Here is a 14629-nt window from a genome sequence, read left to right on the forward strand (position 1 = left end):
TTGTGCAAAGCACAATAGCTAGTAGTTGCAGAGTTCTTTTTAAACTGAAATGTAGAACATGTGCAAGTTGAATGCAGCACATGACCAGAACTCTTTATGTTGAAATCTGCAGTAGCTTCCTCTTAATCTGCATTTTTATCACCTCGGGTATGAGCAAAATTGTATTTTTATTCCCAGTGGCTGTTATGCACAGTTTGTACACCACTTCTGGGGTTTTTTAACATGTTTTTTTGGTGGAGACAGGGCATGTTTATTTGACTTCTGTGCATTGGCTTGTGTGTTGTCCTACCTGCTTTCCCATAGCAGTAGAACCTGTTGACCATCACCAGCCAAACCGAAGAAAAAAATATCAGTGTTTTTAAGGTTTCTGTGTTTGTGAAAATCAGCCTGTTACTGAAGAGAAAAAGCCCAGATGTTAGCGTCCTCAGTGGTGTAACAGTGTGAGTTCAACCACATTAATAGGCTCCAGAGAATATATGCAAGAAATTATCCTAAATACCCAAGGTCCCTCAAATCCTTTACTACTTGATTTCACTGAAAATTTCTGCAGCTGTTTCTGGATGTTTCTTTTGGCAGGGATAATTACAGTCCCTTAGGTAACTAGTATGCTACAAGCACTTTCAAACTTTGGGATCTCCAGCCTGCTTTGCCCTCTGTCTTTAGCCAAAGCACTCTACTCATCACTTGCATAAGTATAAAAGGCTTTAAATTGCAGAGGAGCACATGGTGGTTTAGTGTGGAAGCAGAGCCTGTAAATAACCTTCATGTGACTAGTAACGTTGATTGGTTCTTTATTCATGCTGCTGTTGAATTTGGTAGAAATGTGAAATTCTACAACTTTTGAAAGGAAGAGTAGGATCTGACTTAAGGAAAATTCTAGCAAATTCCTTCTAGAAAACAATCATAGGATCCTAAAATGATTTGGGTTGGAGAGGACCTTAAGATCATCTAGTTCCAACTCCCCTGCCATGGGCAGTGACACCTCCCACTAGACCAGGTTGCTCAAGGCTCTGTCCAGTCTGGCCGTGAGCACTGCCAGGGGTGGAACATTCACAGCCTCCTTGGGCGGTTCCAGTGCCTTACTACTCTCACAGTAAAGAATTTCTTTCTTATATTTAACCTAAATTGCCCCTGTTTAAATCTGAGCCCATGTTCTCCGTAATATTATAATCAATAGGTGAGAAAGGTGACATAATTGTTCAACTGGCAGCTTGGTGACAAAAGTGCTTCTCATTTGAATCTCAAATCCTTTTTTTATTTTTATTTTTTTCATTGAATGCTTTTATGAATAACTTGTTGCTGACCTTTAAATACTTGTATCAATTAACTTCCAATCCTCCACACAGAATGTGCCAGGGTACCTCATGCCCTCTCTTCTGGATGAAACAATCGAGGCAGTTATTTCAGGCATAAACACAGCCATGTATGAGCGTCCTGTTACACCGCTCCCTCCACCAGTTCCTGATCCACTCCCTGCACCATTCTCTGCACTGGCTCTTGCAGCAGCTCTTGCAGCAGCTCCTGCACCGGCTCCTGCACCGGCTCCTGCACCGGCTCCTACACCAGCCTCTACTAGGCAGAAAAGGAAAACAGGTAAGGGCATTGGACACCTTCTGTGGTTCTCATCTGCAATAATAAAATCTTCGGGTAGATGAGCCCAAATCACACAAAATACTCTAGATGAGCTGTATGCTGCCAGACCTCTGCAGCTACAGAAGTATACCACACGTATTTTCTTCTTTCCCTATCCCACGTCTTCCCAGAAGTGTCTTGATGGTTGCTTTTGCATAAATCTTAGTGATTTCACTCTTTCTGTCCTGCTGTTTTATAATGTTGCAACACACTGTAGGACAGCTGCTTTGAATACCATCGGAAGGTGAAAAGAGGAATACAAGGTAAAATTCAGTGCCAGCACTTAGCCAGATACTTGGTTGTCTTTTGTCCCATCAGGTAGGAGGAAGAGAGTAAGAGGCAAAAAAAGAACTCAGACAAAATCTTCTGCTGGGAAGAAGAGTTCAGGGGCACAGCTGAAGAGACGCAAGATTCTCATAAAGAAGAGAAGGGGGAAAAAGATGAGAGTAAGATCACGTGTGAGTTTCTGCCAGTGTCAGCATCTGCCATTTTTCAGCTATCTGTAAAAACACTATAATGGGGGATTCAGTGGAAAAAAATAATTGCTTTGTAATGATAGCTGCTAACTTATTTCTGGTGGGGAGTATGTGCAGGATGTGTCCAGTGTCCTGGAGAAAGATCCTGTACATGGAAGTGAATTGCAACTTCCAGGCAGGCCTGCTGAGTTTGCTGACAAATCCCGTTACCTGAACTGCAGGGATCATACTGTAAAGCACGTCCTGCAGGGTTTGTATTATGCCTTGCCATTCAGCTGTAGTGTTCACTTGGTACTGATGCAAACTAAGTTAGAATTGCCACCACCTATTCTTTTCAGTAGACTGTGGATGTTAGTGTCGTTGCAAACCCAGTTAATCGACTGTAAGGGCTTTCAAAATCTCTTTCAGTCGTGGATAATGTTCTCGCATGAACTATACTGAATGCTCTGCACCAGCTTCACTTTTGTCCTCAGCTACCTTAACTAGAGTTTACATCCTACAGCCAGAACTGTCCCTTCAGTCTTTAATAAGGAGTTAACAATTTTGAATTACATTATTAAAGATGTTTTAGAAACTTACCTGGTCACTTAAAGAGAGACATGCAGTCTCTGTTTGAAGTGACATACAGGCCATAGTTAGAAGTTTCATAAATGCTTTAAAACAAATATAGACAATAACTGCACACTGCTGCTGCTACCAGCAGTAGTAACCTGATGACTGTATTTGGCTTAAGTGAAGAACCCGGGGCTTTAATAACGGTACATACCTGCCTGGACATGCAAATAACCCAGTCTCTTTATCTGTGCAGGTGAAAAATGAGGTTACTACTCGCTCCCGTATTGCGAGAACTCTTGGTCTTAGTAAACCTGTGCGTGGGGCCTCACTTCCTTCCATGTCCAAACCAGCAGAGCCCTCACTTGGCCTGATGAGAGCAGATATCGGTGCAGCTTCTCTATCTGTGTTTGGAGATCCATACGAGCTGGATCCTTATGAAAGGTAAGATACCTCTGGATTATGATTAGGGACCTAATATTTCATAAGTGTTGGGTTGTTTGTACACGACTTCCTGCAGAGTGTAGATCTTGCATCTGAAGACAGCTTTGGATACACAGCTCATAGCAGTGTGTTGTCCTGTTCCTTTCTTCTTGGCTGGGTTTCTGAGCTTTTAAAGAATCAGCTGCCTTTAAAGAGGTTTGCCGAAAAAATAATCCTCTTGAAAACCTTTAACAAGATCTGTGGGGTTATTCAAAGGCTAGAATTTGAAGAAGTCAGATCCTAATCAGTCAGTTGCTATTTATTTATTTTAAGTGAACATAGCTAGTGTATTTGGTATACAATAAAAAGTGACTTCACATAGAATTACATGGACCCGTAGAATCCTCCACGTTTCTACTTTTCTCATCTTCGCTTTTCCAGACAGTTTAAATTCAGGAGGAATCTTACTATACCATAGTTTGTGTCATTCTTAAGCTTTGGGTTTTGGGGGGGTGGGGGGTGGAGGGGGAGGGTGCATGGACATCTGAAATTATTGTTGGTGAAATATAGTTTTCTACAGAAAATAAATACATTGCACAAATATTTTGTAATAATAATAGATGACAATCTCAAACTTCGTATCTGAAGTAGTAGTATTATCTACTTCATCCATTTGGCATGAAAAACATTCAGCCAGTTTCAGAGTTTGTGTGTGTATGTATCTTACCTACAGTAGTGAAGAGGCTCCAGCAAATCCAGATTCACCAGTGAGTGCCAAAAGGAGAGTTCTCTCCCAGTCAGCACTGAGGTCTCACCGTCCTGTAGCTAGACCTATTTCAGTGGGACTTCCCAGGTAAAAAACCATCAAGTTACTTATTTTCCTTAATTAACTAATGACCCTTAACAAAAGGGCAAACTGATCATCCTGTTTAATTCTTTTCTTATTTTGAGTATTTTGAGAAGAGTGTGTGTGCATATGTGCATGCTCATGCATAGAAAAATAACCACAGTGTTTTTTTAATGTTGAAGGACACATGCTCTGTCTCTCATAATAGCTCTAACTATTGTATTGCAATTTCACATTGGTATTTCTACCCTAACCTGACTTTTCTTGCTTTCTGTTTTGGGATTGTTTAGTAATCCCAAAGTAATTGGGATTGTTTAGTAATCCCATTAGTATGTTTTAAACCTCAGTCTCATTAACCTTTAAAAACCCTCTTGGTTATTTAAGAGGGCTACAAATCTAATTGCACATTCAGAAGAGATGTAGGATATAAGCCAATTCCTCTGCCATTTGTTGGAGCTCAGAAAACTGAGAGAAACAATTTGTTTGATCCTGCAATTTAACAGTTACTTTGCTGTGCTGGCAAGGGAGTGTTGCTGGGTGCCTCCCACTGACAGCCACAATGGGTTTTCAGGAATGGGGTGAAGGACATAGGGCAGAGGGGTAGGACACAGGGAGCAGGAGCATGATGGGAAGAAGAGGGATGGGAAAAATGACTGAGGCAGGTACCACCCGAATCGGAGTACTGCAAGGCTGGGGGAACTGAAGACTAGGAGAAACAGGGGGAGCTCAGCTTAAATGATTAAAGATGTGAGAGGTTTACATGGCTGCTCTCTGATGCGTCTGACTTATAGTGAAGGTTGGTTTCTCAGGATTAAGATAGTATTATTTGAGTAGTACATTGTGTAGAAGGTAGAACTGTTTAGCTGAAATGCAGCTTTTCTATAGGCTTGGTTTGCCTGCTTTACAAAGAGTTTAGTGGCCTGGTCTGGGCAGCCAGTTCCTTTAGCGTTCTCATTTGCCTTTCTGTTGTATCTTATGACAGGTTTTTGGTGTACATTGTTTGGAAATTTCGGTTTGTTGTTATACAGAAATGAAATGCAGCTCCTTCAGAGAGCTGAGGCTCTTGGTCCTTTTGGAAGTTTGGGGTTTTTTTTTTTTTTTTTTTTTTTTTTTACCCAAACGAAACAGCCCCCAAAATCCCACCAAAAAACCAAAACAAAACAGCCACACCCCAACACCATGTGTTTGTGTTGCCCTGTGTGTGGGAGCATTGCTGTTGTTTTTCAGTGTAGCTCTTCCTATGCAATGCTCTTAGCTGGCCTACCAGTAGTCACCTACGTGTATTCTGACTAGTGCTAAACCCTGGTTTAAGCTGCATCAGTTGTTTTTAGATAGTGCTGTAAGCCTGAGGAGTACACTTGTGATTGTGATTTGGTGGGGATAGGAGAGGCAGCTGGGACAGAAGTATCTCTGAAGTGATGAACAGCGGTTTACACTTCAGAAATGCATCTTAAATGCACTGGAAAGTTAACCTTGATACACAACGCCGACAGCACCACTCTTATATAAGATCAAAAGCATTTACTTACCAAAGGTTTCTGATATGGTTACATGATTTCCTATCTTGTGGTGTTCCTGTGGGAAGTCAGTGAAAGCCTCACCTGCTGTTTGTCAGAAGGAGATGAAGGCTGAATGACTATAGTGAAGCCAAAAAAAGTGGCAAACTTCCCTGGCTGACCTCTGTTTATGCCCTTGATTTTGGTTTCTTTTGAATGTAATGTGTGTGTATAGATCAAGTGCTGTAAGAGTAAAGGAAATATAACCCCTCTGAAACATGCAGAAACAGTGTCCCTGCTGTGAGTCCTGAACAACAACAAGAAGAAGAAGCTGCCCCTGTGCCTGATTTGTTGGGAAGTATCCTTTCTGGACAGAGCCTTCTCATGATGAGTAGCTCGGATGTGGTCATCAACAGAGATGGTTCGCTGACGGCGAAGAAGTCGGCAGGTAAGGGTTTGGCACTTCACAGTGCAGTTGGCCTCTCTGTTTCATCTGCGTCTGCCCTGGTCCTAGAGGCTGCGTAGTTTCAAACATAAGGATGCTTTTATTTGAATATGTAGGATAGATTCAGTGGTTGCCAGCAGTAATCCAGCTAATAAGATTCTAAGATATGCTCTGAAATAATATTACTTGTCTCTTACTTGCAGAGCTGAGATGTTACTGGATGATTTTGGCTTTAATAGGTAGTTTTCTTCTTTCAAAAGAGCTACACTATAGTTTTATGCTTTGTTATAAAACCTGGAGGACTGGATAGAGCAGAGGTATCTTAGTACCCAATTTTTATGGTGTTTGTCATGCATTACTGCCATACCAGTGAACTGTACTTTGGTTTGAAGAACAGTCATGAGGACCTTGACATGAAGTTTCTTTGCAAAAATAGAGCTCTGGAATATGTGCTAGTATCTCCAGCTTCCAAGCTTCCCTTGGCATGCTATTATTTGGAAAGAATCTCTTCAAATTGAAACTTAGAGCTTTATTCTTAAAATAAGTACCTGTAACAGCGTCTGTTGCGGTCATTCTTATCAACCAGCAACTACAGGATAATAAACACGAATCTGGTGATAGCTACACAACAGAGTAATTTATTTCCAAAACATTAATGTTTCCCTCAAAGATGAGGTGGACTGGCATTAAACCTTGAGCATCTGACCGAAAGAACTGTTGGACTGACTTATTTCTGTGGTATGTCTGCACACTAAAATGGAATAGTTAGCTCAGTATTTCTTTTAATGTTGGTGGGAAAATGTCCAGTTACGTAGTAAAAAGCTTAATTATTTGCTTGTATGTCATAGCTCCACTTCATAGAAAATCGGCGAATGACTCGAGAGCACATGATAGTTCAGGACATAGCAGCCAATCAAGTACAGTGCATTCAGGGACCACAGCAAGCAGCTCTACTCCTGGACCTTCAGTTTCCTCAGGGCTGAGTACTCAGACCAGACCTTCCTCCTCTTCCTCCTCCTCAAGCTTCTTTTCATTGCCTTCACCGTCACTGAGCAGGATTGAGCCTGCAGCAAAGTCAGCACAGGCCACATCAGAAAAGGCAACTGTAAAATCAGAATATTCAATGACACCCAGATCTGTTCAGACTCAAAACATGGCTGCTCTGAGCAGGCATGGCTCCAGGCTAGGTGAAATGCCCAGATGTAATGGAAACTCTAAAAGCTTTGCAGCCAGTGACTCATCATCTTCAGAGCCCCTGAGCTGTAATTTGAATTCTGCCTCAAAAGCTGTAACTGTGAGGCAGCCATTAAAACCACCTTCCAAGAGAATTGACATCTTTGAGCTTCCCAGGATACCAAAGATTAAAAAGGAAACCAGCAGCAAGCAGGTGGAGGCAGAACCTGCAGGAAGCCAAAGCTGTGACATCCCCAGCTCCTGTATAACCCAGTTGACTGGCAAAGAGAGCACTAATCAGCCAGGAAAGGGTAGCAGGGTGGAAAGTCAGAAGTCAACTGCCAAGGAATATCATCAACAAGCGCGTACAAGTGGGTTGTCTTTTTCTACCAATACAGGTGCTCCTGGTAGTTCATTGCTACTGGGCACTTCAAGGAGCAAAGGCCCAAGCTCTTTTGAGAGTTTTAAAATCAATATTCCTGGAAACGCAGGGCATCCCAGCAGACTCTCTAACCCAGGATTTTGTAACACCTTCCGCCCTGTGGATGACAAAGTGCAACAGAAAGAGAATCCTTTGCATCTCTTCTCAGTTAAGAAAAAGCAGGTCAAAAGTGAGATATATGATCCCTTTGAGCCAACAGGATCAGACTCGAGTTCAGCAAGCAGCAGTCCTGAAAGGCTTGGCTCAGGGATTCCACTAACTAATATTACCAGGACTATTTCCATTGAAAATCCCAAAGTTCAGACGTTTCAAACTGTCCGTCGTTTCACCCCTTACGTGGTAGAAAATGTATTTGGATCTGGGGCTGACTTTGATGTACCATCTAGTAACACAGAGTCTCATGATGATGTGACAGTAGAAAGCAGGATTGTAGAACCAATCTCTGATACAGAAGAGCGGGACAGTATGGATGAGGAAGACTTTCTAAGCAGTCCTTGCACTTCATCTGCTGTTAAGCAAATTTCTAATGCAGAGTGTTTAAAAGGGGAAAGGAGAGAGGGCCCTAATGTGTTCTTTAATGCTGAAGAATTGGTTAGACCTAACATTAATGTGAAAGTAGAACCAGATAGTCCCTCAAAGAATGATGAGCAGCAGAATGTCCAAAAGGTAGAACAGACAGAGAGGCGATCACGTTCCAGGTCCTGTTCAAATTCCAGCTCCCAAAGCAAGAAGAAGTTAAAAAGGAAAAAGGCACTTGTCAAAGAGCTTAGGAGATCCCGATCAGGGTCTAGGGATAGGGCACACTCAAGGGACCGAAGCTCCAGATCGGCCTCTTGGTCAGGTGGAGAAGAGTGTAGCAAAACACAAACACCAAAACCCAAGAGCAGGAGGTCTTCTACGGACCGTTCTAGCAGTCACGACCGATCTAAGAAAAAGAAAGTGAAGGATAAAACCAAGGATAAAAAGGCAAAAACTGCTTGGTCTAGGGAGAGAAGAAAATCTAGGTCACGTTCAGGTAGTCCTGGAAGTACCTCTGAGTTTTATGAAAATCGGAAAAAGAAAAGACGGTCTCGATCAAGATCAAGACGGAGGGAACATTCCCGATCAAATAGCATCGAGAGGACTAAAAGGCAGAAACACAGAAGAGACAAAAGCCATGAGAGGTATGATAAAGATAGTAGCATGAGGTCAAGGGACAGAAAGAGATCAAGATCCAGGTCTCGGGAGAGGAGAAAATGGAGGTCTCGATCTCGGTCTACATCTCGATCTCGGGAGCACAAAAGCAGCAAATCAAAGGAAAAAAGACCACGATCAAGATCACGCTCCAAAGAAAGAAAACACAAATCAAAAGAGACATCACTGCCTCCTCCACCAGAAAGGGATCAAAAATCTCCCTTTGAAAATGTGTCCAGCTGTCTGGAACAACCCCATTCCTTCAAACAAGAGCCAAAGGAGGAGCTGGTACTAGAAGAGCTTTCCATAACCATCCAACCAAATGTCAAACTTGAGGAAGTACAAGCTGAGACCCCAGTTCAACTCAGAGAGGTCCAAGAAATAATAAAGGTAGGGCCCATCTGTCAGGAAGTGACCCATGAAACTGAATTCCCTGTGCCAGAGATCCCAAACATTTGTGCTCCAATTGGCAATGTGGATTCTTTTGCTGAAACAGAATTAATGAGTGGCAGTGATCCAGGAGTACTTGGTAGCTGTAACAATACAAACCTTGAGATTACAGTTAAAATAGAAAATACTGCATTATGTCCATCTCTGATGGAACCATCCCCAAAGAAGGAAGTTATCATACATGCTCCAGCTGAGGCTGCACCTATTCAGAGCCCGTCCAAAAGCAAACTAACAGATTGTGTGAGGGAGCTTAAAGATGAGTGCCTTGTGTCAAGTGAAAAAACTGGTAATTTCACTAAGCCTGAATTGGAAGTGGTGCCTCAGGGTCCTGCACTGAAATCAAAAGCACCAGTAAAAAGAGTTACCTGGAATCTTCAAGAGGAAGAAGGCGGCACATTGTCTGCTGGAAAAGTTCCAAGTAAGTCTCTCATTTGGAAAACAAACAGCTGTTGAAGTGGGCTGTATATGGCTTAGGGTTTCAGTGCCCTAAGTTTCCTAGCTAAGCCTGGTTGTAGTGTAACAGTTCTGTCATGTGAGCTGAGGTGTTTCCAGTGGTTTCCAGTCTCTCATTTGCACTTGCTGAAATAGTGAGGTGAGTTGTGTTAGTGAGTTCGAGCGGACATACAGTCAGCACAGCTCAGTGAGCCAACAGCACCTTGTTGGGCTGTGCACCTATTGCAGCCAGATCTCTGAAGTGGCAGCCCATGTTCCACCCTTTCTGCAGTTAGCTAGAGCGGTGGTTTTGCCTTCAGAATTTATGAAGGTTTCTGGGAACTGAGGAACATGACACATCTCTGTAGCTTGCTCCTCTGAGCTCTGCTAAACCAAAGCTGCAAGAAACAGCTTGGCTTGGGACCCTCTGCTACATCTGCTGACAGAATTGCTCTTGTGCTTCTCATTGCTTATACAGAAACCCAGAAAAGAGCAATTGCCTCAAGAATGGCAAGTCCTCTATTATCAGAAGCTTTAAAACATTGATGACTGCTAAACAAAACCCTTCTATAGCTAGCTTTGTTGTTAGATCCTTTTTATTTTAATGGATTAAAATATAAGTGGCTTTAAATCTTTGACCTGTTTATTTTATTCTTAAATGTTCTCAAATGTTTTCCTTTCCTTCTCTTGGGAACCTAGGGATGCCATTTTACAAACTTCAGCGAGCAAAAGAAGGGGCCTGGAAAGCAGAGGACTTGAACCAAACATTAAATCAGGTGCAGTTAAATGAGCCTCCTCCAACCAATTATATGATTCCTGAGCCTATGTTTCCTGACCTAGATTCCTCTCAGGTTGGTTCCTATTCCAGCACCCAAGTGTCATGGAAGGCATCCCACCTCATCTGTGCCCTTGTTGTGCACCACCCTCCTCTCATGGCAGGGTTCGCCTTCCTCTGCGTATGGTACATTTCATATAGCCCATACACCTCAGCCATCATTCAGTCTCTCAGGTGGTCCTTACTGTTGAAGGAGCACGTTTTATTTAATTCTGCATTATAGATGCAGCTTCTGTTTTCACTGGCAACTTGTGGAAAGGTGGTGCTGTTTGAGAAGCTGTGAGCTTCTCCCTGAATTGTGATCAGGCTGTAAAAAATTGGCATGGTGGCATTGGTCCTTGCCATCAGACTGTGCTGTTCACAACGTGTAAAAGGTGAGTGGGGCTGGTGTTAGCTCCTGGTGCATAGAGACCTAGGATGTTAGCCTCCCTGATTTAAGCTAGTAATTACTTATCTCAGTGGATAAAAGGCGTGCTCTGAAAATCATGGTCTCATGATGCTCTGTCTTGTAAGTACAAGCATTTACAGAATTATATCTGTTTCACAGGTGTACTGTCAAAATACACCTTTGACTCCACCTCTGCCCTCCAGCCTTCCCCCTTATGCCCCTGTCAGCCAGCCCACAGTTCAATTTATCATGCAAGGTAGTCTCCCAGCACTTGTCTGCATGGCAGGACAGAGCCTGACTCCAGAGCCAGGCAGCCTGGCAACTGCATCTGAACCAGGAATCCCAGCTGCTTCTGTTGGAAATGCAGAAGAAGATGTCAACGCACCTAAACCTCCTGTGGATAAAACAAAAAATGAGGAAGTGAGTGAATGCTACCAAGTGGCAAATGCATAGCATTAATGAGCTGTTTGGGGGGTTTAGCTGTCTTTGTGTTCTGTTTTCCCAGAACCTCTTGTCACTGTTGGTTTTGGTGACTGACTCTGCTAACCCAGTAGTTGCAGGCAATCTTTTCTTTGATTTCTTTTGCAATTTATTCCATTTGATGATTCCACTTTCTACTGCTTCATCACAATAAGACAGAGGGATTAAGGCATCTAAAATACATTATTAACATTCTGAAACTTTCCTGCGTGACTGTTTGGAAGGGACTTTTCCAGAAGTCAGAATGTCCGGATTTTTCTCAGACACCTGGTTTTCTCCTCTCCCCTCCAGCTTTGAAGTTAATGTCAATTCTCAGAACAGTCCTACAGGGAGGTAGGACTGTATCTTGCTAATTAATCAGCACTGAAAGTGCAGGTATAGTAAAATACTTTGGAGACTTTGCAGTAGTATTCACTTGCTGCTAAGTTTTGGGTTTGCTGTAGAGACCATCTGCTTAAGCACAGCGGATGTTAACACAAGAACAAAAACTTTCTTGGCCAATTATTTTACTTTCTACCAGAAAACAGTAAGATACTTTTCCCACTGAACCTCCATTTATGAGCAGCAGTTTTTATGAACTTGTCTTGGTGGAATATGTTCTGATGTCATCTGTAATCCTTAATTTATAGACAACTCTAGTTTTCAGGATGCTTTTAGAGCTACCTGAATCTTTATATTCTCAGCTATGTCTTGCTGCTTTTAGAATCTGATGCCTCTTGATGGATGTATGTTTACTTCACAGCTATTGGAAGAGAAGGAGGAGACCAAAATTAGTAAGTGGGCACTGTAGTCACTTGTTTAAAGCACATCCTCTAAGGCATAGAACAATGTTACATAAAGCAAGGGTTCCTTGTAGCATGAATTAGTATTTGTTTCAAGACTGCAATTTGCAGGAAGGGAAATCATTTGAGGCTGGCTCTTACTTGGGTCATTGAAACTGTGAAATGAGTATTTCCATTCTTAGAGCATTTCTAAGAAAAATAAGTTCAGAAACTGTTCCCAAGATAGCACAAGTTAATAAACTTCTCTTTACTGTGCAGTATATGAAGAAGCTTCACATGCAGGAAAGGGCTGTGGAAGAAGTGAAACTTGCTATTAAACCTTTTTACCAGAAGAGGGAGATTACAAAGGAGGAGTACAAGAGCATTCTTCGAAAAGCAGTACAAAAGGTAAGGTGCCGGTGAAAGGGGGAGGAGGAGCTGTGCAGATTGTTCAATAAACACACTTAAGATTGCATTTGCCAGCTTCAACAATAAAATGCTGTAACTGAGTAGCACATCTTTGGACTCATACTCTGCAGTCCTGTGGTAAAGTGGTAGTTGCTTTTTAGCAGGGCTGAGTAGTGCCATTGATCAGAGCTGTCAGACTGTTCCTTTTAGAAGATTGTGTTTTCAGTGGTCTGGAATATTGCTAAGCTTAAACTGGCCGAGCTGAAATGTTAAATGGTACGTTCCTTGGGTCACATCACTCTCATTACGAACTTAGGTCAGTATCACTGAGAAATTCCATCATAAATCAAAATTCCTGAAATAGTGGCTGCAATTTCGCATCTTCTAGGTGACCCATATGAGCTTCAAATGTGGTTTGTAGGAGAGCTGTGCAGCACCAATTGCTGCTGAAGTCACTGTGAACTTATTTCTGAACACTGGTAAAGTTCTCTGTAGGGTCTGTTCTCTTTCCCCCATATCTCAAAATGAGCCCTTAAAACTGCCGGATTCTTTCAATCTAAGCATCACTTCCTCAAAACCATCAGAAAAGTTGAAAACCAACACTTCCTTGGTTTCCATGGATTGTGTAAAACTGGCTGGGCAGAAGAGCTTGTAGTAAAAATCTCCTTTCAGACATGCTGCTTCATTCATTCAGTTGGTGCTCAGTAGATAAACTGGACCATTTTTTGAATGCTTGAAGTAAAATACTACTCTTACCCTCATCGAGTGTTTTGCTTTGTGTATTCTGCTATGAGACTTGAGGGCCGAAGCAGGAATCGATTCCCCTGGGAAGCTTAGGGCTTCTCTGTCATTTGTTGCCTGCCTGAACTGCAGTAATGCTGTATTACTGCCGTAATTGACCTAATGCCTTTTCTGATCCCTTGTAGATCTGCCACAGCAAAAGTGGAGAGATCAACCCTATGAAGGTGGCTAATCTGGTGAAGGCATATGTGGAAAAATACAAACATATGAGGAAACATAAGAAATCTGATGGTGACGATACACAAGAAGTGGAAAACTTAGAGCAAGCCACAGCCAGCACAAGCTTGGATTGAACTTTGACTGTGAACACTATGCCAGAGAGGATAATAGCTCTGCAGTTGCATCTCATTGAAAACAAAGTGCAGAGAAGCAAGATCATAATAAGACTTATCTGTGGAACCTTCTTCTGAATTGTTTCCATGTGGGAATGAACTCGGGTTTGGGGTTTGGGGTTGGGTTTTCTTTTCCTTGATTACCTACAGTTGTAGAACTAAGTAACAATCAAATGTGTCAGACCAGCAGAGTAATTCCAGGGGGAACACAGAAGAGATTAGTGTTTGGAACTCCCGGATTGCTACAGTTTTCAGGGTTACTTTGATCACATTTTTAGGCTGTGTACCTGTCTTGCTAGAAGTTTGAATCTGGACACCACTTTTCATATACAGTATATTGAGAGCTGTATACTGTTTCCTTGTGTTTATTTATCGAAATACAGATTGTCTTTAGAAACTTCTGATTTAATACTTGAAATGTTGTATTTTTATCCCTGTTTGATGGTGAGCGAAGCTTTACTCGCTCTGTCACTTTGGGATTGCGGAAATGAGTTAACCTTTATAAACTGACTTCAGAAACACTGCTCAAGCTGTGGTGTTTATTTACGTTCTGTTGGAAGCATCTTGTTAGTGAAAAGTTGAGTTTCGGGGTGGGAGACTGCATTGCACTTCTGTAAATAATGCACTGACGGCTGGTTTTGTGTATGCCTTTCAGGAGAAAAATAAACAGAAACGAAGCATTGTGAATTTTCAGTAGCACGCTGAAGGGACGAGGTTGAACTGATGTACAGAGCAGAAATGTGACAATTTATAAAGTTATTTTGAATGGTTTTAGTCCTATAGCGGGTGTCATTTTTTTGTCTTAACAGCTGCTTCTTGCCGTGGCTATTCTGTATAAACTGCCCCACTTGGCTCTTGCATGAGGAATACTGTGTTTCTAGAAGAGGGTGGGAACTGGGGAAGTAGCTGTTCGTCCTCCTCTGCAGGAGGAGTGGTTTTCTTGTGAAGGAGTCCAGCAGACACACACACGTACTGACCTCATCTTGCTTGTTATAAAAGCACTCCTTGTCTGTATGTACTGCAGAGCAATTTAAGTGATCTGTGTACATGACTGAAGTAGAGATACCCCCTGCACCTGACAGA

General features: G+C 42.3%; 2 protein-coding genes across 2 annotated transcripts in view; one reads left to right on the forward strand and one right to left on the reverse strand.

Moving 5' to 3' along the window:
• Positions 1–14326, forward strand: part of PHRF1 (PHD and ring finger domains 1) — a 28829-nt gene extending 14503 nt beyond the window's left edge. Inside the window, exons 9-18 of the mRNA XM_061380410.1 lie at positions 1347–1593; positions 1951–2090; positions 2917–3104; positions 3817–3936; positions 5711–5874; positions 6720–9527; positions 10241–10392; positions 10924–11184; positions 12285–12413; positions 13340–14326. Coding sequence (XP_061236394.1) covers positions 1347–1593; positions 1951–2090; positions 2917–3104; positions 3817–3936; positions 5711–5874; positions 6720–9527; positions 10241–10392; positions 10924–11184; positions 12285–12413; positions 13340–13507 — 4377 coding nt within the window. The 3' untranslated portion in view covers positions 13508–14326. The remainder of the gene's footprint in view (positions 1–1346; positions 1594–1950; positions 2091–2916; positions 3105–3816; positions 3937–5710; positions 5875–6719; positions 9528–10240; positions 10393–10923; positions 11185–12284; positions 12414–13339) is intronic.
• The window catches only part of IRF7 (interferon regulatory factor 7), an 85879-nt gene that overhangs the window by 57482 nt on the left and 13768 nt on the right, over positions 1–14629 (reverse strand). The window lies entirely within an intron of this gene.

This window comes from Neopsephotus bourkii, unplaced genomic scaffold (assembly GCF_033783945.1).
Source record: "Neopsephotus bourkii isolate Nb327-2 ecotype Australia unplaced genomic scaffold, CSIRO-AGI_Nbou_v1 NB_1792, whole genome shotgun sequence".
NCBI classification, from domain to species: Eukaryota; Metazoa; Chordata; class Aves; order Psittaciformes; family Psittacidae; genus Neopsephotus; species Neopsephotus bourkii.